The sequence below is a fragment of the Urocitellus parryii genome, chromosome 2 (genome assembly GCF_045843805.1).
Source record: "Urocitellus parryii isolate mUroPar1 chromosome 2, mUroPar1.hap1, whole genome shotgun sequence".
Classification (NCBI taxonomy): domain Eukaryota; kingdom Metazoa; phylum Chordata; class Mammalia; order Rodentia; family Sciuridae; genus Urocitellus; species Urocitellus parryii.
In genome coordinates, this window is record NC_135532.1 from 34314586 (window position 1) to 34340791 (window position 26206).

At 39.8% G+C, this 26206-nt stretch overlaps 1 protein-coding gene across 1 annotated transcript in view; it reads right to left on the reverse strand.

The window, feature by feature from the left end:
- Nucleotides 1-22522, reverse strand: part of Lhfpl6 (LHFPL tetraspan subfamily member 6) — a 230521-nt gene extending 207999 nt beyond the window's left edge. The window contains exons 1-2 of the mRNA XM_026408748.2: nucleotides 22229-22522; nucleotides 20163-20726 (exon numbers count right to left, since the gene is read on the reverse strand). Coding sequence (XP_026264533.1) covers nucleotides 20163-20547 — 385 coding nt within the window. The 5' untranslated portion in view covers nucleotides 20548-20726; nucleotides 22229-22522. The remainder of the gene's footprint in view (nucleotides 1-20162; nucleotides 20727-22228) is intronic.
- Nucleotides 22523-26206: the final 3684 nt, after the last annotated feature.

Consider the following 26206-nt stretch of genomic DNA (forward strand, 5'->3'; position numbering starts at 1 on the left):
CAAAATGTACCTGTGGGTCCATGGCACCTTCTCTGACCATTTCAGGAAAAAATGTGAAGTGTCTCCTAGAAGAAGATACACAGTTTTACTGCAATTCACCTGAGTCTCAGCAGGAAGGAGCACATTAGAGTGGGAAGAAACAGTTCTGGGCTTACCTGATTGGTGTTTGAATTCTGTTAGAGTAGGTGGCTTAGAAAGATATGAGCAAGAGAGGTGGGAAAGGAAGTCCAGGCTGTACACCTGGGCAGCATCCAAGAGGCCATTACACCACCAGGACTTCCGTCTGCAGTCAGACAACTCCCTATTAGTCTGTAGAAAATTGATACAACCTACGCTGGAAATTTTTCAACAAGACAAAATGGGCTCAGAAGCACTAAGCCAGGGTGGAAGCTGCAATAACACCCCAAATACATCATACACGAGGAGAGAGGTTCTCAGACCAAATATAAAAACTTGCCTCACGGGCAACCCCAGGCCATTTCCTTTATTAGATGCATCAGCTCCATGTCAAGGTATACCTCCATCTCACCAAATAAACCCTTCATGCGTTTTCCAACTATGTGTCTCGACTGAAATCTTTTAGGAAGACAACAACCAAGGAAGCCTCCACCCAGTAACAACTTCAACTGGCCGCTAGCTTGCTACCCACCTCAGCTTTCTCATCTGTGAAATGGAGCCAACAGTGCTTTATAGAGACGTGGTAAAGATCACAAATAAACCTGTCTCACCTATGGTGGGTACATAATGGATCACATTTCATACAAATTAGATCATTTATCATTGTCCATATGTTTCAATCTTGTTCTCCGAGGTATACTTCAGGGCTAAATTAAGCATCCATAGTTGGTTGGACGATGATCTACCCAGATTCACAAGGCCTGAAGTGCTGGACAGGTCAATCAGGACATGGGGGCATGGTTCTATCCTTCATCAGGAAAGGAGATGTCTTCCAAATGTTCATTCTGTCCTTTCCTCAGTCTCTGCTGGATGAGTATCTTGTCATATGAAAACGCAATGAGGATCACACATGGGTGACCAGAGCTGTGTTGCCCTTCCTGGGAGAAGCAGGGTTCAAGCTCCAATGTTGATAAGCTCTGGTGTGGGATTCTGCTCATGCCCACCAAGCAGCCATTTCTGAAACTACGCCTGCACTTACTTGCATTTCAAACTTTAGTACACAGATGAGAAATAATGATGTTTAAATACGTTTTCTCAAGTTACCCGCACTTTGTTATCTCTATACATCAACAAATACAATGAAAATCCACAGTCAGATGATTTTAGTCACAACATACTCCTAATTCACTACTGAATCTCTGCCCAGGACCAAGCAACCAGATTTTTTGTTTTGTTTTGTTTTGTTTTATCTGAATTTCCAAAGCCCTACTACCTCTTGCTTACAAGTGACAATATCTGAAGGCGGTTACCTATGGCAGAAGCAGTAGCTACAAACTTTGGCAGCAACCTGCTCTTCAGACAGTTCAAAGTCCCAAGGTGGGAAGGACAAAGAGACAGCTATAATGTGGGCAGCCTTTTTCCTAGGCAGTTCCTTTCTGGCCAGATATGCACAGTTCTCCTTGTGGCTCATTTTGTGGCACAGGACAGCCGGGGACAACCTACAGACTGCTCTGCTCCTGATCTTCAGACTGACTTTCAGTGGCTGAAGGATAATCTCTACTGACCCATCAGACTAGAAATTCCCAGTGTACTTTCAAATATGTGGGAAACTGCAGAGGGGCCAACATTTACTTTCCATTCAGGTTTATGGACTGTGCAAGGAGTCCTGGAGAAGGTCTGTCTTCTTTCCGCTTTATTACAGTTCAATTTCACGTGTAAGCTGAACCACCCCCACGGGACTTCTTAAACGTGCAGGTTTCTCTTACCTCTTCCTGGAACCCGAAACTGGCAATTCCACTTTAGATTTTTCCCTCTGTCTCCAAAACTAGAGAGAAATAAGCCCATTTTTCACTCCTTTAATTTTTAATCATCTACTAGAGTTCATACAGAGTAGATCTCAGGTCAAAATGATTTACTTGTACAGCACAGTTAAAGTCTGCAAAAAATAGCAGGGCCACAAATGAGAATAGATTGCTTAGGTTCCTGGAGTTTACTGCTTTAAATTTTGCACGAAGAGAACTGGCAAAAGCTGACTTCAAAGATGGTAAATTAAGCATTAGTTCCTATTTGGAACGAATATAGCCACTAGGATTAAGCACTTGTTCTCCCTAATTCATCAGGAATCTCAGAAGCAAAGTTTTCATACTATGAACTAGAATTGAAAGAACGAAGTACATTTACCTCCCAAGCAAAAATACAAGATGGGAATTCAAACTTTGCCTCCTTTCTGCTTTAGAGAAGGGTGGTTTCAGTGTTTAACCTGCGCAGCCTCACAGGGGTACCCTTAGTTTTAGTGCTCTTCTGTCACTTTTTTGAAATTCTCAATAACTTTTTTACCAAAGGCCATGCATTTTCATTTTTCGTGCCTCTTGCAAATTATGTCACCTGATGTATTTTAGATAAAGAACATGATTACTCGGTTGCCCTTGCCGTTTTATTAATACAATAGAATTCAACCTTGCATTCATTCATCATTAATAGCCTACTTTGTTGAGACCTACTATGTGCTAGAGATGAAAGAAACTCAAGTAAGACAGATATATTCACTGCCTTCATAATTATCAGTCTAAAGGGAAAAAAACAGTGAAAATTATAACATTTAAGGGAAAAAATATACATGCTAAACTGACCTTTAATGCTTAAACAAAAATTCCGCAGTTTATAAAAGGATATATTTCTAGAAGCTGGGGATATAGCTCAGTTGGTAGAATGCTTGCTTCACATGAGCAAGGCCCTGGGTTAAATCCCTAGCATCACACACACACACACACACACACACACACACACACACACACACGGATATATTTCTAAATTAAGTAAATATACCTAACCAATTTTGCTGTTCCTCTTACTTGTCCAAAGTCTACCCCTTCTTTCTACAGGCTGAGTGATATAGCAGTACTACTCCTCCATGCAAAACTCAAGTAGCTAATACTTGAGGGCCAAGTGCAGCCCAGTTTCGGGAAACTTTTTCAAATTTGGGAAGATTAGCATTTTGGAAAGGAACATAAGTGCTTCCAAGTGCAAGTTAAAAGAACATAACACACATCACATGCTCTCAGGAGATCTACTTGTCTAGAAGGACCAAGTTCCAAGCACTCCCATCAGCTGCTGTCCTATTAGATGTATTTTGATCATCTACCAGAGGCAGTGCGGCAAGGTGATCCTAGTGACCAGTATAACTGCATTAATAGGTATCTTATCGGTGTCCTTCCAACAACGCAGGACTGACACCTAGATTGCTAATATTTTGAAATAGAAATGTTTGGTAACACAAACTTAAGAATGCCCTGGTAGCGGGCCAGAAAAGACATATTATCCACCAACAAAGACTGAGTTAAAGAGAATGTTTCTGAGTACATTTACCACCTTTAAAATACACAGTGGCAGTGAGTCTCAACCCCTATCCCTGGTAATTTCTCCTTTTCCTTTTAGAAAAAGAGTAAATAAGTTCATTTTGTTTAAAGTAAATGGCCAAGGTAATCATCATGGTGTGCTGGCAGAAGCACCTGCTAAAGACCCTTGACAAAAATGACTGGATCAATAAGAAGCAATGTCTGTGAATCATCTTGAGGTAACATTTTCAACTGTTGACTATTTCCATGCCACCACTGGTACTAATATAAGAAAAATGGAAAGGAAAAATAAAGACCAGCATTTGATATTAACTTGATCAGAAATATTTACATTTAAACAGGTCTTTATTTTAAGCACAGAGTTATTGACATGCAAAACAGAAAATTTTGGAGAATTTCCACTGTACGATGAGGTATTACAGTATCAGACATAGAAACGATAGAAACGACCTTATCACAAAAAAAAAAAAGGAGGGGAAAATGAACAGTGTAACACAGAGTTGAAAATGGGATTATATAGAGGACACAAGAAACCTTAGAAGATTCAGTTTGGCTAAAGTAAAATGCACAAGAAGGAGACCAGCGAACCTGGACCTGTGCTCCTAGAGACACAGTGTAGAAGGTCTTCATTTTACAGGGATATTTTAAGTATGAAGGGCCACAATTAGTGTCAGAAACATCCTCTGTCAGAAACATGAGGATGGATTGGAGGAAGAAAGGAACACAGGAACAGAGTCAGCAAAGGACAGATACTCCCCATTCACCAATGAGCCATTTTGAAATCAAGATGATAGTGCACCATGACACTAAATAATATTTATTTAATGCCAAGTGACTTTTTAAATGATCACCCAGATCTTATGACAGCATCTTTCACTCATATATAGTTGTATATTACATTAAGCAACCATCTCAAAGTATATTCAAGAAACATTTTTCTCATTCTAATGGATTGAGCCTCTGGTCTCAAAATAATTCAGAATTACATCCTTCTGGTCCATCTTTAATTTCAGTTTCGAAATATTTTTTTATCTTTCCCTTACAGTGTACTTGTTACAGTTTTTAAAGAATTACATACAACCATCAAAGGTATTTTATTTGTATTTTGCTCAGTTCCCCTGAGTATCAAGAATGAAAGCTTCTAAACCTTTGAAATGAGCTCTAACCTTAGAGAACACACACCTGCAACTATCACTGGCAAGCTTTATTTTTTGAAGATAGAATAACAATCTAGCTACATAACACAATACTGAAGTTTGTTGTTGGTAGAATAACAGTAACATCTTTCTGAGAGAAAGAGTCTAGGAACCAAAGCAATAAATGTATATATTTCTGGGTTATGCCCTGTATTATAGTTGCTCCTTTTGTTTCACCAATCAGAGTTTCAAACACAAAGCTGTAACACAGTATTGAGATTATATGAGAAAATGTGTAAATAAATGTTCTGTGTATTGTACAATGCTACATTAAAAGTACCTGACACTAATTGACTTAGAATTCTGAAAAATGAATTTTACTTTTTAATTGGTCTCCATTGTTAGCAAAAAAATAAATAAAATAGAAATTTTATGAACAAATACTTATAACAGGTTATATATACATGTGAGTATATTGGAGGTGGGGATGTTAAAGGAAGGATGAAGGGTTTCAGGGTGGGCGTATAACTCAGTGGTAGAGCGCTTGCCTAGCATGTGCAAGATCCTGGGTTCTATCCCATCTCTCTCTCTCTCTCTCTCTCACACACACACACACACACACACACACACACACATGAAGGGAAAAAAAGAAAAGAAAGAGCCTTACAAATATGACAGGTGGTATTTAAAAGTACCACCATGAGCAAACAAACTCACAATATAGTGGCAAATAAAAAACAATGAAAAACATTTGTGAGACATTAGACTATCTATATAGATAACTATATGATATTTCAAGTTATGGTCTCTGGAGTCCAATACACCTAACAACCAAGTGTATTATCTGATCCTGAATACAAAAAAATCTGCTGCTGATAACTCTATCATTAGTTCACATACCAGTTGAGAATATGTCAAGGGGAGCAACAGTAAACTAAAAATAGATGAAAATACAATTAAAGTTCTGTATTTCCTTTCTTTTCCTTTTCTTTCCTTTCCTATTCGGTGCTACAGACAAAATTATTTCTTTACAGCTATTTATTAGTCTGCTTCTGTTCGTTACTTTGTCCCCAGAATCTAGAATGTTGCCCAGCACAGGGCAGGATTCAGTAAATGTCTATGTAATAACTCTGTTAGAAACAATCCCATTTATTAGGAATCTACTTTATCAGGGTAATATTAGGTGACTTACATATACTTCAAATTCACAAACATTCAATGAGTTCATACCTCTACTCATACTAAATGAAGGCACTAAAGTGAGAGTCAGTAACTTGCCCAGAGCCATGAAACTGATGAGTGTCTCCCACTGAGAGTCCACAACCTGGGGTTGGCCAGCTTGGTAAAACAAGGCATGGCCATAGAATCATGTGAACCCATCAACAGAAAGCAGTACTTTGAGAATTATGAAGACAAGAAAAAGTACTAACATTTAACTTTACATACCATCCCAAGGAAAATAAATATTGTTAAAAAATCTGATTGCATGTAAAATTCTGAAGCATCTCACCTAGAGAAAAACATGTTGTTATCCTCATCTTAAGCTGTAAGTAATGCTACAGAAGCAATCTGCCAAACATTACAAGCTTAACGAGCCAAGTAAGAAAAGTATGGAGAGACACACTGCATCTCCCTGGTGCGTTATCATCTGCTATCTTAAAATCCCATGAGGTTCAGGTTTCCAGGTCTACCCTAACTAGACTGCACGACTCTTGTGGTAAAACCACTCTCCACAAAGGACAATTGTCTGAAATTACACTAAAATCAAATGTATATCGAAAGATGCCACACAGGGAAGACGCACGCACTGCTGTGTAATTTAATGAAACCTACTGAGCACTGAGGGCACAGGCTGCCAAATTGAATTTTAAATGGTTCCTACCAGGAGGCTATAATCAGGAGAGCCACGGTGGGGGGAAGAGATAAATGAACTGACTTTCTTCCACCAGGTGATCAAAATAGAATGCCATCTTTATGCATGAGATGAAAAAAAAGTTAAAATATTCACCCTTCACACTTCTGCTTTTTTTTTCTTTCCTACTAGTTCATGGTCATTTCTAGACTCTGTCTTTCCCAAGGCAACTTTGTGTTAATGAACCTCACACAAAATGATCTTTTTTCCCACCCTGATTTTTATTGCATTTGATGCTAGATAAATATAAAATCTTTCCTTATACAGTACAAACTTCTCCATAATCCAGCAGACCCAGTCCAACACGAGGCTGAAGATTGAAGATTCAGTCACAGTAGGAGCTTGCCTTTCCAGAACAGTCAAGAAAGTGTCAAGAAGCAAAAGTCATGTCTTGTTAAGAGCAAATAAAGTGACAGCCTCACATGTGAAGATTTTTTAAATGCTCTTTGTATAAATCCATATATTTAGCTCTGATCTTTCTCATGAACTCCATGCCCAACAGTCCCAACTGTCCACCTGATTTTCCACCAAAGTTTTAGTTAGCTTTTTGTCACTGTGATCAAAATACTCAACAAGAGCATTAGAGGAGGGAAAGTTTATTTGGGGCTCATGGTTTCAGAGGTCTTAGTCCACAGACAGCCAACTCCACTGCTCAGGGCCCAAAGTGGGGCAGCATGTCACAGGGAAGGGTCCAGTGGAAGCTGCTCAGCTTATGATGGTGACAGGAAGCAGAGAGGGAGGGAAGCAAAAATGTGTCATCCAAGACATGCCCCAGTGACCCACCTCCTCCAGCCACTCCCCACCTGCCCAGTTACAATCCAGGTATAGTCCATTCAAAAGGTCATAAATCTCTTAATCCAATCATTTCACCTCTGACTATTCCTGCATTAATGGGGGCTTTGGGAAGACATCTCACATCCAAACCATAACAAAGTCCCACGGAACTTGAACTACAAACTGCCTGGAACCGAATGGATCAGGTTCCAGGGTCTCACAAATCAGGACTCACCTCCCTATTCCCGTAAAGGACTGCCCCATTCTAGAAAGCAGGTGGGTTTGAAAACAGGGAGCAAGCACTGATGCTCAATCCCACCAATGACAATGAACTGCCAAGCCACATCTGTTGTATTTTGATCCCATCTTTCATATCTCTGTGTCTCTAACATTTTATGGAATCCAAGCCCTCATTCTGTAGATCACTTGGAAGAGGAGCCAGGTCCAACAAAGAGAACTGCAGACTTTTTTCTTACTGAAGCACTTGAGGGCAAGGCAAACAGGGAAACCAAGGCAGAGGCAATGCTATGAAGCACGATGCAGGGAGAAGATTGAAATTCAATGACCATGTGGCTACGGTGGCTAGCTAGTCCCTGGCCAATGAGGAACATTACAAAATTCCTAATGTATCTTTGCCTAGCTTTTTTGTTTGTTTCTTGGCTTTTTTCCCATGGTAAAACTGAAGACCCAAGAGGAAGGACTCAGGATCTGTAGCTGGAGTTGGGCTAAGGATTTGCATGAGCTGACCTTGTTCCATAGCCTACCCACTATGTGTGCCACACAGGATCTTGGGGGCATCTCTCTGAATCCTCTTTGCACCTGCATCACATCATCTGTCCAACTCTTTATACGAAATGTGGAGCCTCGTGATAGCAGACATTGTCATATTCAAGTCCATTTCAACACGGGCCTAGCACTGCCATTTAGCAAAGTAGGGGATCTGATCAACAGTTGCAAGATCAAACTGAATTAAAGGTACATTCTTAGTAGCTTTTCAAAGAGTCTATATTATATCAAGTTTCAAGCAGATGGCAAATTATTATTGCCTATTCTCTCACATGCACTCTACTAGGTTCCAGAAACAGGGCATTAAAATAGACCACACCTGAGTCCTCAGGGATTACAACCCATCAGAGAATAAAGACATTATACACCTAATTGCAAAACTTAAATAAGTAATCTCAAGCATATAAAGCCCTGTGAAGAAAGAGAACAGGGTACAAAACAGCTATATCCCCTAACTAAATACCCTAGACACTGAATTACCTAACTTACACAAAGTATAGACAGAAAAATGTCATTATAACTTTTTTCAAAATATAATAATAGTTCTGCCTCAAAGGACGGGTTTAAGTAAAAGAATCCAGGTGATTTCCAACCAACCACCTCTCAACTTAAGTCTCTCACAATTTACCTTAAATAAATGAGCTTCTTATGTGGGCAGGGAGAGGAATATATCCCACCTTCCTGCACAAACCTCTTCATCTTTTCATGGGTTTCTACCTCTGAGATCAACACTGAGCCCAGCATTCACAGAAGCTTTTGGCACCTCATTTCCAAATCATAATAAAGTCCCACCATAGATTGAACTTGAACCACAGATTGCCTAGAACTGAAGAGATCATCTTGCCTCACAAATCAGGCCTCACCTCCCCATTCATTTGCCAGGGTCCAGGGCCTCGTTGTGTGGATCACTAAGAGTAGCCAGGTCCACCATTAAGCCAGTGTCCCCTCTCCAGTCTCATCTATTCCATCCTCCCTTGTGCATTCTGGTCTACGCTGCTACAAAGGCAACCTGCCCCCTCATACCTGAGGACCTAGTCCCTGCCATCGCCCACATGAGAGACACTCTTCCTTCCTGTCCCTCTGGGCATCAGGTCTCAACTCAAACCTGACTTCTTCAGGAATCTCAGCCTTTGGCACCCCATCCATATCACCTCTAATGATGCACCTTTTCTTTCTAATATTTATTATAATTTTATAGTTATTTTTGAGAGTATTCAATTAACGTTGGTCTCCCTCACTAGACTTAAATTCTAATTAGACCCAGAACCCTAGATTTTTAATCAGCATTCTGTATCCAGTGCCTAGAACAAACCTAACTAAAAAATATTTATTGAATAAGTAAATAAAGAAAAGTCCCAAGATACAGTAAATTTTTCTTTGTTTTCACACCTACTATGTACCAGAGTAACTTCCTTTAAGATTAAAATGACTATTCTTGCTCAAAGCACCATTAGGAGAATTAACACTTTCTGAGAAGTGAATATAGAATCTACAAAGGAATTGCTTTAATACATAGGAATCGCAATATTCTCTTTAGACTGGTTAACATAATCACAAATGAGAAAAATAAAACAATAACAAAAAGTGATGTCCCACCATATACTAAATTGCAGAAAATGAGTCCATTGAAGCCCCCTTCTAGACATAAAGAGAACAGGGAAAAATCTTATTCTTCTATCCAAGACAATTGTGCACATTTAGCAGGGGAGTAGAAATAATATGGGGAAGTTGGACTGTTATGGGAACCAAGCATTGCCAGGACTGAGTAAGCTACACTGACCTTGAACATGGCTCTGTGTCCCCCTTCCCAATCACACTAGTGTTAAAATGCTATGGTCCTATGTGGACCCAGTGCTTGCTCTGTGTGCCTAGTTTCACCCAGCATTACCTACTATGATCTGCCATTCACACAGAAGGTATATTAGTGGAGTACTGAGAGGACAATATGGGTCATCTCACCACAACTTTGGGGCATGTGTTTTTTTGGGTTTTTGAGGTGTTTTGTCTGGTTTAGTTTGGTTTGATGTTTTTGTTGTTGTTGTTTGTTTGGGGAGGGGTTTGGTACCTAGGATTGAACTCAGGGGCACTTGACCATGGAGCCACAACACCAGCCCTATTTTGTATTTTATATAGAGACAGGATCTCACTGAGTTGTTTAGCATCTTACTGTTGCTGAGGCTGGCTGTGAACTGGCGATCCTCCTGCCTCAGCCTCCTGAGCATGGGATTCCAGGCATGCGCCATCGCACTGGGCAAGGCATGTGTTTTAATACAATTACCAGAGCTTAGAGGAACAGCTGCACAGACAACTAAAAACAAGCCATGCCCACACAGTTTCACCAAGGAGACTCAAATGAGGATTCCATTTAATCACAGAATCAAAATATTTTAGAGCTTAAAGGCACATTACTTCTTTTTTTTTCCTTCAAAGACTCAATGTGACAAATATATGGGAACTACAAATTACACTGGGATGACAGAAGAACACATTGTGCTTTGTGACCTTTGATGCAATTGGCTTTTACATGACATGAATGTTAACTCATAGAGGAAAATCAAGAGGTAACTAGTTTCTTTATTTTCTTTGCTTTAATACAGAGCTATAACATGACTAACATCAGCTATGACAGTCATCTATTGGGTTTCCAAACCATATGATTCATTTATAATATGTAAGTGACTGCAGTTTTCAATTATGAACATGTTAATAAATGACCATCCTGTGGTCAATCTGTGGCCATTCCCTGACCTCACATCAGATCTTCTCATAATCCCTTGGCTTTGAGGACTTGGTGTTCTTCTTCCCCAAGCTCCAGGGAGCCTCCAGCAGATGAGCCCCAACTCAGTTACCATCTCTGCACTGGAGCCTTCACAGAGAGAATGGTGCTTCTCCTCTGAACATATGCGGCATTCATTCATATTTCACTGGGCTCTAGGCATTCCTAGACTAAACTTTAATGATTTTTGTCTACACACACATACACACACACACACACAGTTCAAGGAAGACATAATCCACTACTTGGCTGAGATATGAATTTGAAATTTGTGTTGTATTTCAGCCAGGGTCTGCCCAGGGAAGCAGAAACCATCCAAGGTATTTCAACATAAAGAATCTAACAAAAGAAATTAACATAAGAAAGACAGCATTACTAGTAACTAGAGGAACCAGCCCTCCAATTAAGGTGGATCATGTCAGTGATTTCTGATGGAACTTGGGATAATGGGTAGGGTTTCTAGGAGGAGAGACACCTCCTGCCTACCATATAGCCTAAGGAAGAGCCAAAGTGGGAGTAATAACTTGCCCTCTCCCTGCCTCTCACCTCCAAAGTGCCTCCCTCAGGCTAAATTTGTTCAGATGCTGATGTCATGGGGAATGTAGTCCTTGGGGCTACACAACCAAGTAGGGGAAAAACAGAATGGAAAAGAAAAGGGACACACCAAAGAAGGTTGCTGAGTGAATCATCTGATCTCCATCTGCAATGAAACATGGAAGTGTGTGTGACGCATTAGGAGTCCTTCAGACTGTAAGTATACATCACATGTTGGTTTCCTCCATAAGACTATAAGCTTTGCAATAGTCTAAACCATATCCCAAGTTTTATCTCAACAACATCCCTATTTTTATTACATTATTTGACAATATATGCTTGTTTGTTTATGGTGCTGGGGACTGAACCCAGGGCTTTGTGCATGCAAGGCAGGCACTCTAACAACTGAGCTATATCCACAGCCCTATAATAGGCTCTTAATAAGCAAATGCTCATAAGCCCATTCCAATCTTCTGGAATCACCACATATTTAACTGAACATTTCCCAGTGTTTATTCTGCCAACCATTAACTCAGAGATAGCAAGCAATGCATATTACAGGTAAATGGAACCTTGACATTCCCAAGTAAGTTTGTGAAACACAATGTTAAAATTAAGATGATGTATTTGTTGCAAAATTGTTCTGAACTTTTAAAATGTGCTTGGAGATGGAACTGTGGTATTATGCAGCATCATTTAAACATATATAGAACACTTTTTTCAAAGAACAAACATTATACAGGGACATGAGTTAAAGGGACACTGTTTTAGTGTCATCACATTAACAGCATTATTTTACTTCACATTTGAAATATTCCTGTGAGGTATAGAAGAATAAGGTTGCACCGTGTAGATACAAGTGTCACTGAAAAGTAATTAAGACTAAATAATGCATAAAATATTAATTTAATATATCAGTGTGTCATTTACTAGTCTCATCACTATAGATCTAGAAGAAAAATACGCTATGGTTCCCTAGTGCCCTACTGAAAGAGATAAGACAAGAAAAACCAGAGAACCATAAAGTAAAATTTCATTTTTTTAATTCAACAACATTTTTACACATGCTTTGATATACTAAGATACCAGATGTTGTCTATTTATTAAAAATTTGAGACATATGGGGGACAAATATTTACTAGAGAGATAAACAGGTCCGTTGTGGAGCCTACAATTTTAGCTTCATGAATTCTGAGAGCAAATTACTAGCTGGAATGACCTCCATCATATAAACAAAAGAAAGGATACCAAATTCCCCAATAATAAGTCAGCAACATCAATGGCTAGACCTGGGCAATGCTGTGTCCAACCACACTATCCTCTAAAAATAACTATTCAAAACCCCCAAACCCTCAAGAAATCCTTGGGCTCCTTTATTATGATCTAGCTAGAACTTTAAAAGTTCTGTTTGTTTCTATGACATTACCCTTGATTTTTTAAAGAGCGATACAAAGTCTTTGGCTTGGTCATGGAAGAGATGTGTCCTCTGGAATTAATATTATCTGTATCTTAACAAAGGATTGTTACCAAGCTTTTTAAAATACAGTATGTTTGTTTGTTTGGGTTTTCTCCCGTAATGACCACTCTATCACACATTACATTCTTCGCATTAAACCGTAATATTCTTTTTGAAAAGTGGCAAAAATTCATCATATCACATTGCTGTGAGTTTTCTATTGTACCAGAAGCAAAAACTGAGGGAACAACAACAACAAAACACCACTTATGTCAAGAGTCTTATTATCTTCGCATCCACAACAGTCAAAAATTCTATATTCTAAATATAACATAAGGAAGGATTAATTAACACTTTAATGTGATGGTGACAGTATTCATAGATATTCACCAACTAAAGGGATAACTTTGGGTGTCACTCTTTGGACTTCAGTGTTCTCATCTGTAAAAAGAATGAATAACCTGCTTCACTGAGGTGAAATGGAAACCAACTCACAGTTCTCTTCAGGATGCTAGGCTCAAATAAGTTAGGGAAACAATACTATATTTCAACCCTTTCTGCCCAGGAGATTGGCAATTTGCATAACATACCAAAGACTCTGTGTCAAGTTCTGTTCTAATGAAAGCTCTTAACTTCCCCTAGCCAAGAACTTCTCAAATCTCCTTGTCCCTACATCATTTTGCTTTTTCCTATCAATACATATTGGTATACCCAAGATTAACGTCCCTCGGAACACACTTGAGGATGACACTTTAAAAGAGCAACAAGATCAGTTTTAATGACATCAGGAATAAAAGGCTTGAACTGATGCTTTTATTCTTCTTTATTTCAACCAACACCCACAGTAAAACACCCTTGCCAAGCTGGAGGGTTGAAATACTGTCGGTGTACAATGACAACTTTGTGTGGAGTGCAAATATTATGCATCTTGTGATACTATATAGAATAGTGTAAAGATCTCTTGAGTGCTTTTTGAGTCCTTTCTATGGTTTATGGATTTGCATTTGACAGTTGATTTCCTTGGCAACTAACAAAATTTTTTTTTAAAGACAACTAACCAATATACAGTCTATGTGTTAGCAAGGCTAATTATCCATACTACCCCTGGTCTCAGTAGTCTCTGTCTCTGACTATGGCTGGGTTAGCTGGTGGTAACAAAGGAAAGTAAATGGAAAAAAAAATCAAACGACTCTCTTTGGAAGACTGTACCCTGCAAAAAAAAAAAAAAAATGGAGAGGAACCGAGGTTGTGGCTCAGTGGTAGAGTGCTTGCCTAGCACATGTGAGGCACTGGGTTTGATCCTCAGCACGACATAAAAAATAAATAAATAAACAAAGGTATTGTGTTCATCTATGACTAAAAAAAATTTGAAAAAATAAGTGGAGAATTGGACCATGTTAAAAAAAAAGAAGAAAATTTAAAGAATTCTAGTGGGGAGGAGGGTTGCAGGGTTGTTAATATGACAGGTCCAAGAGCAATGGATAATTTTATATTCCACCATTTTTAAGAACTGTTATCATTATTACTACTTAAGAGATTCAATGGTAGAAAATAAAATCCATTAACTTAAAATAGAAAAAAAAAAACCTGAGTACATTTGGAAGAAAAGAAATGAAGGATCTGAGAACACTCTAATTGAATGTGAACCAACAACATGACATCGTCTCAGGGTGAAGGATGTAAGAACATAGAACCTGGGATGGCAGTGGGAGCCTGTCATCTACAGCTTGAGTCACAAATCAAAATACAGTCTTCCTCGAAGCATGGAAAATATTTGGTTCTTCTGCTTCATGAGAGCATATGGATGGGTGAAAATCACTTAAAGTCAGCAAGATACTCTAAAGGAGAAACCAATCGCAGTATTGAGGCATCTGTTCCTACAGCCATTCTGATATTCTCCAGCTCAAATCCCATCACCATGAAAATAATTATTACAGATGTAACAAGTCTGATGATTCACTGAAAGCTTATTGGTTTTGTAAGTCTATACCATAATACTAATATAACATGAGGTTTAAAGGGGATGACATGGATTTGTTTCTCAAAATGTGGCCTTTCAACCATCTGGCTCTAGAGCACCAGTGGAATTTATTCCAAGTGCTCCACCTGGGCCTCACTCACCCAGACCTGCCCAACACACTCTGTGGGGCAGGACCTTGTATTATCCATGGGGAACAAAGCTTTCTAGTGATTTTTTCCAGGCCCACTAGAAAACTAAAGGAACATTGTAGGGAACCAGAATATGGAGAATTCTGATTCGTAGGAAGACATCAAAAACTTCCTAGGTTAAAACTTAGAAAACAAGTTCCTCTAGAAAAAAAAATAAGTAAAAATAATAATAAAACTGCTATCAATGATTATCTGAAAATGTCATTTTAAAACATTATTACACAGGCTGGGAATGTCACTCAGTGGCAGAATGCTCACCTAGAATACACAAGACCTTGGTTTTGATTTCCCAGCACTAGGGAAAACAAAGTATTAGGTATGAAAATATAAAGTTTGGCATTCTAGATTTTATAAATTATCAATTGGCCACCATCCCTGCCTCTATGAAATCCAGACTTGGAGTAGATGAACTCTGTTGGTTCACTGCTGGTGTTTGTCCACAATGTAGCTTCCTTCCACTCTTTCCTGGTGGCAAAGCCTGCCTCCCAGGGCTGCACTGTTTATGCTCCATCTCAAGCTTCTTTCTGTGCATGATCAGTGTGCACAGTTGCGATAAAAGATGTGGTCTATGGTTCTAGAAAGTCCTACCACTGAGCAAGAGTAAATCATCTTCTTCCCTACAGATGCTTAGGACTAGGAAACATGTTCACTAGCCAGAGCTGAATTAAGTGCCATCCTGCCTAGCAGCAGAGTTCAGAATAGCTGATTCCTAAGCCACACTCCTGGTTTGATCATCCTGCTTTTCCTAAATGGACATGGCTACATCGAGTTGGCCAGGGGCCATCAAGGCCCATCCCTATGGTCTGTTGTATGGATTTCTTATTTTTCAATTGGTAATTCCTTACTGAAAAACCACTGCATGCAAACTACAGAGAATGTTATAGGGTCTTATTTTTAGTTTTCATCGATAAAATCTTGTTTCTGGTATAAGAGAATGGTAGATAAAAGGAAATAAGGAAATTCAATATGTAATTTATCATACACACACACACACACACACACACACACACACACACACACCCCTTTGGCTTAGAACTTAAAGATCACTCACCTGGACCTCATATCATAGCTTAGAGCAAACTGACTAAAACACAAAATAGTAATCTATATGACCTAACCTAGAGAAGAACAAAAAAAGCTTTGCCTCCTCCCCAACATCCTAAAAATCCCAGAATTTCTTAAAATTAGAGCAACTGCTTTCAGTTAAGACACCAACATTAGAAAGCCAGGATTCCCATTAATATGCCAACACTTATTATTTACCTTATTATTCAGCTGTCACTTGACAGAGAGCTGGATATAAAGGAAAGCATAACCTGCATATCAGATGACAGATCAGGCTTAAAGTACAGCAAAGGAAGGAGAGTTTGGAGCAATCTCCCCAAAGAATGAAAGACAGGCCCAGGTGGGGTCCTCCAGCGAGGGCACCCTGGAAAGGCATGGTGCTTTCAGCACACAGAGAAAAGGATGTTCCAAGAGACACTCTGTCTTCATTAGTGTCACGAACAGCACTCAACTATCAATTAGTTGAGGAGAGGATCTCCCCTGGCTTCTTAGAACAGAGGAGTGTCTAAACTGGAAAGACACTATGCTGCTGGCTAGCGTCCCACCCCCTTATACATATAGGTGACACACATCCAAACTAAACAGTGGAAATTGGGGGCTTTCTTTGATTTTTTCCCTCATTACAGCACCAGCAGTCTCTTAAGATGAAATCTACAAATTCAGATACTGACATTCACAAGCACAAGTTCACAGAAATTACAGATTTACTATATCTTCACAATATTCCTGCTGTCTCTTTTAGAGGTAAATAAAACATTTTACTACTGCATCAGAGAGTTTGCCATCAATTTTCTAAAGTTCTGTTGGAGTCCTTAATGAGCACAACAGTATTTGAAGGCGCATACTTTTATGTTGAACAAAAACAACTTTAACACCTCTGTGTTCTCAGAGGAACCTTGCCTATCACATACATGTTAACACTTTCATCATACATTATATTTTCCAAAGTCTTTCTATATGCATTTTTTTAAAAAATCAATTGAAAGTAGATTTCAACTCTTACTAATTTTTTAAAAATTATAATGTAAACGTGTCTTATAGTATGAGACGGAGATGGCAGAAATTAAGTTTGTGTCCAAGTGACCACAGGAAATTGCACTCATCTTTGATTCCTTCAGTTTTCCTAGGACAGGTAGCAAACATCCATATACAACCAGCCCATTTCATGTTGCTCTATCAGTTGACAAGTGAAATTTTTACCTCTAGCCATCCATAGCAAGAAGATTCAAAATTAAGGTTGACATTTTGTCCTTTAACTTGTTCCAAAGTACTGCAGGGGTTTTACTGCCTGATGTTACACCATATGTGCAGACTCCAGATACAGCAGGCGGGGTTAAGCAGGATGCCTCTGTATTTTGCCATTCTCCTGCTTCCTGTTGTTTTTGGAGCAACCATCACTTTAGCTAAACATAACCCTTCTGGGCGAATCATTTTTAGTAAGAGAATCTGCCTCACAGCAGAGTTCCCTGTATGTTGATTACATTTCTAAAACATGCAGTCTATGAGATTCACAGAACTGACTGGTTTGGAATTTTGCAGAGATCTTTATAAAAACTCACTCATTTTATTAAAAAAAAGTAACAAAACAAATTACTTACCACATAAGATTTAATGAATAGAAACTCAAACAATTACGAAATGAACAATTACAGAAATTCTTTTTGGAGTGTTTTGTTGTGTCATCTGGTCTCTTATTACTTGAGAGTGATTAATAACAGATTTTCAAAACCTGTTATATATTTCAAGCTATTTTTTTTAAATTCTAAAGTTACCATTATCTTTGGTAATTGGTATATTTACTCACTGGTACTCTCAAGAAGTTAGAGTCAGAAAAACCCTCCAGGAAGTGAAGCCAAGGGAGGGGACATGGGAGTAGGAATGATAGTAGAATGAATTGGACATTATGACCCTATGTACGTATATGATTACATGACAACCAAATGAATGAGAAGTTAGACTCCACTTATGTATGATGTGTTCAAATGCATTCTACTGTCATGTATAACTAATTAGAACAAAAAAAAAGAAAAAAGAAAAGAAAACCCCTCTTAGGTTTTAATTCAGAATTACTGTTTGCTGATATAAGAAATACATATATACACTTGAGAAATGAAATATTATCAACTGCTAATAACAGATCATAACTTTAGCTTATGGTGAGTAACTCTTACCAAATCAGGGTGCACCAAAAGCATAAACAAAGAAAAAACCTGGTTTCTTTTAAGATACATATAACTTTCCCAATTGTCTGTCCCTTGGGTATTCTGTAAAGTAGAACATTTAGCTCTATATAATTCAAAAAAAATCTATACATAGCTCAGAGAGGGAAGCATAAATCTCATGGGTGTCAGATTTACTTCCTGTTGCCTTCCTTCATTATATGTTTAAAGATAATCAATAAAAACTGATTTCTCTTTGTAAGCATTTTCCTATTCTGCCAGAAATAATAGCAGTCTCTGCCCTAAAATGAAGAAAAAATGAAAGTAATATTTACCATAAGAGGAGAAAATGAAACTGCCTAAGCATTTTTCCAGAGCCAAGTGAAACAAACAGCAAACCCAGTTTATTCTTAAAGAAAAATTTTTAAAATGCTTCTGGCATTAGTTCTATTCTAAAAACCTGTGCTATGAACAAGTTTTGAACACTGAGTTTTTATTTCAATGATAACCTCTATATGTTTCCTAATAGTTTTATCATATTTCTGTACAGACACACGTCACAGGCAAGATTTTTATTAGTGAATACTGAAGCAGTAAGGACTGAATTTTTAGGTCCCCCAACTTTCCTCTAGGCAGACTAAGATGCAAAACCACAGGAACAACAACAACAAAAAGTTAATTCAGAAGAAGGAAGTGAAGAACTGCAAACATGTCTAATTCTCATTCCAAAGCACAAATATTTTGCCACTTGCATTTTAAACACCCTTGAAATGTTACTTGAACATTTTCTACTAAATAAGCTGAAACAATCCATTTGGGGTTCCCAAGTATGTACTGGCTATCTCAGAACTATGCATTATTAATGCTTCTTTTTCTTCTTCCATATTCTTCCTAAAAGAATACAGGAGAACACCAAATGGGAGCATTACAGACTTCTACTTTGTCATGAGGTTACAAATACATTTTATAAGTTTTCCAGGTTTCCCATTTCCCTTCAGTCTGCACTATCTATGGAGGTTGTCATATTTCACCAGGGTGGATTGTAAATCAGACAAGTTCAGCCAGTCAGGTTGAAGAATGGAGGTGAAAACCACAGTGGAAAATATATAAAGTGCAATTAGAACCATATGACCAGAGATACTGAAGCAATACTTTCTGGAGGAAAGCCAAGTAAAAATCAAACCTTTTCGGTGTGAGTGAAACTATCCAGTCCATTTGGGACAAGCACACCTCATTTGTTAAATACAGTATTCTTTGTTTTTCCGCATAGCAAAAGCACCCAGGAACATTTAAGTCCTAACATGGTAATTAGGCCTATGGCTATCTTGGTAGTATAATTAAGTTTATAGTTGTTAATATAAAACTGTTCTCTAGTTTAAAATAATAACATTTATTTAGAAATATGGTTTATGTCTGGGCAAGGGTCGATTTGAGACCCATCAAGGAGTCTTGGAGGCTTATGAGGACAATGTTGAACCAAAAACCCTTTGTGCTTTTCTAGGAAAGCTTTACTTCTAAAGACCTGAAGTTCCCAGTATGACAAATATAATCTAATTGCCTATTGTTGAACATAAAAGAGCAAGAAGCTGTAAAATCCATACTCCCCAACTACAACACAATGTAGATGATACTGTCTCCCACAAGATGGTAGTTAGTAGGCCCATGGTGTGTGTGTGTGTGTGTGTGTGTGTGTGTGTGTGTGTGTGTGTGTATGTCTAGGCATGTACAGAAATTAAGAGCCCTTGAAGTTGTGAAGCAATTCCAGTAAAAATCTTTGATTTTGATAGTCTATCACCAAAGCCATTCCATATCTACTTCTCCTGTGAATTCCAATCCAATATCTCAATAGACAAATGACACATATAATTTTCAACATGGCTTTGGGATTCTGGTAAACAATTCGAGTTTAGCAGGTCACTTACCCCCCAGAAACTGAATTCCTCCAGCCACTCTTCCCACGGTCCTGGAGATGAGCTCCGACACACAGCAACCCATGAGAGCGGTGAGCGCCACCAGGAGGAGCAGGCCACAGCCCAGGCCTGTCACTATGGTACAGATCCTCCATTCTGCGCTGGGAATGCCCTGGAAGGAGGCATAGCGCCCGCATTCCTCCACCATCACCATCATCTGCCGACTCTCATCATGCACAGGATACGAGCACCTCCGGAAAGTACCAAAGGACACAGGCTTGCCCAGCTGTGATCCCCAGAGCCAGTAAGGCATAAAGAAGCCCACACAGGAGGTGGCAGCACAAAGAAAAGAGAGCAGAGCCCAGATCACTCCAGTACAAGTCAGGCTGGATGCCATCTTTCACCAAATAGGGCAATGAGGGCCTGAACTCAACGTTCTGGAACTGCAGGAATGAGTCAAGGTGTGAAACCACCAGAAAACACAGGAAATCCACAGGAGAGTGTCTATGAACAAAACAGATCTTCCAATCTCACTGGGCATCAACTTCCCATCTTCTGTAGTAAGGATGATGGTCCCTGGAAAACAGCAATAGGAAATATAAAAAGCTAAATACTTTCAGAGAATTGATAACGCCTATCCAGTTGGCCCACAGTTGAAGGAATATCCAAACTTGACTCAATACTTCAAAAGTGGGAAGAACTAATTCCCTCTATAAACTGCTCTATAACTCAAGCTTTTGCAAACTACCTGAAAGCGTTTTCACATCTTTATCTCGTATAAATGCTCCCAAATGAACTCTGACAGCTATTTACTTAAAGAAATGCATTCTATTTACCACAGCAGTGAATTCATTTCATATATTCACATTAAAAGTAATGTAGCATTTTTACTGGCACTAAACATAATTCAGGGTATTAAAATAAAATGAACTACACTGTGGTTTGTTTATTTGGCTTGCAAGTTCATGCTCACAGTTTATAGCAACTTTTCCATGTCCCTTTAAGGGTGTATTATTTCTGCATGAACCCAATCAAAATAATTAGGATAATATTTTTACAATTGCAGAATACCATAAATTTAACCAGCATTATGACTATCTAAGCACAGACATTGGACACAATTATTATCGGACACTTCCAGTACTCAATCAGTAGCATTTGAGAATTCCTTCAGTCTTAATAATTATCTTCTAGTATAAAAGAAAACCTGTGTGTATCTTATTTTCACATCTGCTATTCTGATTCATTGGTTCCAATAATTTCACCGCAACCACTCCTGTGGCAGAACACTTGTCTAATATGAAAGGTAATCCACACTTTTCAGCACTCACCATTAAACCTCAGTCATTCAAATGGTTCCACGTGCATTTTCTTCCACTCCTGACATTGAAAACGAGTTTCTCAACCATTCCCACACTTTTCATAAAGAAATGAATCCAGAAGCACAGAGCCCCCCACCTTCCTAACTCTAGTTTTGGAGGTCCATAAAATATTCCTAGCCCCCACTTGTCTCTTCCCCACACAATGCCCCATCTCCAATGCTGTATATCATTCAAAGGGAACTCAGGGTTTTTTTATTCATTCATTCATTCATTCGTTCATTCATTTAATTTTGTTAATCTTGCCGACTAAGATCAGCGGCTGAAGTTCTTTCTGAGCCCAGCCCAGAGGTTGGCTCCGAAGACCAGCAGGGAGTGGCGTGGGGCGCGAGGGCCCTCTTCTCCATATGAGATGAGAAGCTCTTGTCCAGACAAGCCCAGATTCAGCCCCCTGCAATTGCCTCACCTCCACCCCACCCATGAAGACACACAAGGATCCCTCAATTCCAAAAGAGGGAAAGAGGCATTTTCCAGCCGGCTCTTGGAGAAAATAGGAGATAAGGATGGGAAGGCAGCACCCCCCGGAGGCCAATGCCAACAGCAAACGCGGCAGTCAGGCAGAGCCGGCAGAACAGCCGAGCTCGCGAAGTCTGGAGCCCCGGACCAGCCCAACTCCAGCGTCCGGGTCAGAGGGTCAGAGGGGGCCCGAGGGAAAGAAGCTGAACCCACGCTCGTGGGGCAGCCGAGTGCTTTACTTACATGGCTGAAGCACAGCGGCCACCTTCTCTCCCGGGTCCCGGGCGCAACACACAACTTGCCGTCCTTCCCGGACCGGAACATCCAAGGCACAGAAGAACGTCCTTCTCTTTTTTTGCCGCTGTCCTTAACAGCCGCAGAGACCCGGGGCCGACTTGGGAGAGCTGAGGCAGGCAGGAGCTGAGGGTCTCAGGAAAGACCGGCAGCGGAACGCAGTGGAGACCCCACTCCGGAGTCTCCGGGGCGGCTCGGGCGGAGCGCTGCGGCCGCGCGCGGGGCGCCGGGGATCGCACGCAGATGAACAGCTCTCCGTTTGGCAGGCGAGGCACGCACCGCCTCCTCCCCTCGGCTGCCGGGCCCTCCTCTTTCTCCTGTCCCCTCCCCTCGCGCCCCGCGGGACCCAGCGCAGACAGATCGAGGACGCGGCGCGGCCGCCGGCGACGTTCCAGGCGCGCACGGCGGGGAGGGGGCGCGCCCCGCTGCCCACGCGGGTGCAAGCCCACCCCTGGGGAGCAGCCTTCCCGGCTCTGCCAGCCCGGAATCCCTCTTCCCCGCCCCCTCTCTTCGCGTCTTCTTCAAAGGGCAGAGGGGGAGAGGCTGACGGACTGAGAAGTAGGGGAGAAAGTTCCTGGGCTTCTCGGGTGCTCCCGAGGGGTCACGAAAACGGGTCACGAAAACGGGACACGGTCCTTGTTTGGCTTTCGGAGTATTTAGGTTCAAGTTCCGATTCTCCTACCGTCTTTAGGAGACATGGATGAGCAGAAGGGCCTTAAAGAGTGGGTAAAGTGAGCTTTCTGAGCTTTGGGAAGGTTCTTGAGCAGTGGTCACTTTGGAAGGCGGTGAACAAGGCGGGTGTGGACGTGGGAGTGAGAAGATGGCTCAAAGCCTAAGACTCAAGGATTCCGTGGGGACAGTCGTCTTTCCAGACAATCCGGGAGAAGTCAGGAGGCGACTCCTAACGGGTCTTTCCCAAGAAATACCGCCTTTGGGAACGTTTTTCAAGGAATTCCTCTTCTCCCTCTGGCTCATCCTCCTCATCCTCTGCTTCTTCCCCCTCCCCTTTCTACCCCCTCCCTCCTTTCTGCATTCTCTGTTCTCTCTCCCTTCCTTCCTGTTGGCGCCTCATTCCCTTCTCCATCCTTCTAATAAATCTTGCAATCTATACTACTTTTCTGGAAAGTATCTATTTTCGATTTCCCCTCTGGACTTGATTTTTTTTTTCTTTTTACTCGTCATTAGCACTAACCCTTTGGAAGTCTAGAACTAAAATCAGTGGATGACTGTGGGAATCTCTGCGGACGACAGTATTTTAAGAAGCAGAAGTCTGCCATCTGGGAGTAGCAGTTTTTGAAGTAGATACTTTCCCAGATGTAGGCTTTTTTGATGGATGCCTTCAAAGTAGTTGAAAGTAATAAACGGGCAGATATATATTCTATAATACATTTTCAAATGACACCATTTAATTAGCATGATGGTGTACATTTTTCCCCCACAACTACCACTGGAGATGTGTGTTCTATTGTTATTAGTTTGAAAGGTTTTAAGTGATTGGTTCCAACCTCTTCGAGGTCATAGACCTTTATAAGAATGTGATGAAACTAATGAACCTCTCAGGGAAAAAAAAGTGCACATATATAATAAAGTTTTCAAGAGGGAGAAGGGGAATATGTTCTCCCACTCAGGAGACCTTCAGCAAGGTCTGAAGATATTTTTGGTTATGGCCTATGACTGGAGAGGTGCTTCTGGCATCTAGGCGATAAAGGCCAGGGAACCCGCTAACTACAGCGCACAGGTCAGTCCCCTGAATGATTGGGCCCAAAGTGTCAATAAATGCCAAGGTTGAGAAAGTCTGTTTAAATGAATTGTTAGGTGGTTTTATGCCACGAAGCACCCATGAATCCTAAGTTCAGAATCCGAGGGTTGGGTTTTTTTTTTTTTTTTAATTCCTCTTCTAGAAATCACCAGTTACTGAGCTCAGTGGGCAGCATAATGGTTGGTCTGACTCCCAGTTAGGTACCACACCCTTAGTTATTACACAGAGGCTTCATATCTATATAATATGAAGGTGAAAGATATGATCATAAAAGACAAAATAATAATAGTGTGATTCAGATTCACCCCTACACAACCTGCTGGGAAAATGGACCTAGGACATTTCCCCAAGTTAGGAGTAGCTTTAAATACCTGCAATGGATAGCTGGGGAGACACTAATGGTATTCATGGTTACCACAGATTGGGTCCTTGCTGTGTTTTAGTCTGCACACTAGACTATCTAGTCCTCCAAAAAGAAAAGAAAAAAACCTCTAAAGATACAATTCAATTTTTATTTTACAGAGATAAAATCATGCACCCAAAGACTTAATCACTAAAAAGTGGACTTTTAAAGAATCTCATTATTTGCATTTTATTACACAGAGTAAATGCTCTCAGAGAGATTCTGCCTGAGATGAAAAACTAAGAAAGAGGCCAAATGTTTAAAATCATATTGAGAAGCAATATCAATTATTTGTGATATCAAGCATTGTGTGCTATATACTGAGACTCAAATTTCTAACTTAAATGAGTAAATTGAGACAAATGGTGACCTTTCTAAGTTGTCTCATTTGTAAAAAAGAACTTGAAATAAATGAATTCTAATGTTACTTTAGCTATGACTTTCAGCATGATGATTATAGAGGTTCTCTTACATTTGAGAAGGACTGAGGGATCCTCTAATCTTGTTCAAGTACATAATTTTACAGACGAGGAAACGGGCTTAGAATACTGCCAGTAGTTTATCCAAAGCAGAGCCTAGAATCCTTGCATCTTGATTTCTCTTTTCATTCCACCATGTAATTATCTTCCCAAACTATAAAATCTTCTAAATTTCTCCTTGGGTTCTTACATGCATGTTTTATAGCAAAATACATTATAATATCTCTAAAACCTTTGCATTAAATTTACACTTTCACAGGATCTTTAAATGACTTCATTGCCAGAAGTTCCCACATGGTGGATGCTGCTTATACTTCTTATTCCAATTTTGGATTTCCAGAATGTTTGGCTAGTAGTCCGTTGAGTCATGGGATCATGAATGTAAAAGTATGTGGAAAACTCTAAGGCATTTATGACAATGCTCTTTGTTGACCACTACTCAATATTAATTCCCAATCCCCTAATTCTTCCTCACCAGACACTCTGCTAGACTTCCTTAAAGCTGTTAGTGGTCATTTGACCCCATTCTAGCCAATAAGTCTGCTAAGGAGACCTCTGAGAAATATTGCACTCTCTGATAAAACAAGGAGGCACAAGATAATCATTCTGTCACTATCTTGGCTGTCATTGTGCACATTCTTGAAGGATGAGATATTTGGAGCTGTGGCAGCCATCTTACAATCATGGGGACAGAGGGCATCAAAGAAACATGATCCCAGCACCCTCATCTTGGGGAGCTCCTGTTCAGCTGCTTTTGAATTTTTAAAAAGCAAATTATTGTTATTATGAGTTATACATATTGTTATAACTAATTATAGATTGTTAATAAGGTTTAAGTCACTGTGAGTTGAATTTCCTTTGAGTATCTGAAAGTATTCTTAATTGATTAACCACAGTACAGATAAGATATATATTCAGTGACAGGAAATATACATTTGTCAACATTGTATTTCAGTGATTAGCAGAAGTAAGTAGATACTCAATAATTAAAGATGAACTGAGGAATTCAATGAATAAATCAGTAACCTTGTGATTATTATCCCTATTCTAGTGAAATCTGCAAAATGGTTATTGGCTTTTAAACAACTGATGTGTGCTATAAGAGGGGTATGATAGTGAAAAATAGGAAATATGGAATCAATCACTCCTGACCATTGGGGATAAGTCAGTAAGGGATTTCTTTAGTTCACATTGGAGGCAAACACTATAGTTTGGCTGGTAAAAGTCATTTCCTACTCTCTTCTTCTTCGTGTGTGTGTGTGTGTGTGTGTGTGTGTGTGTGTGTA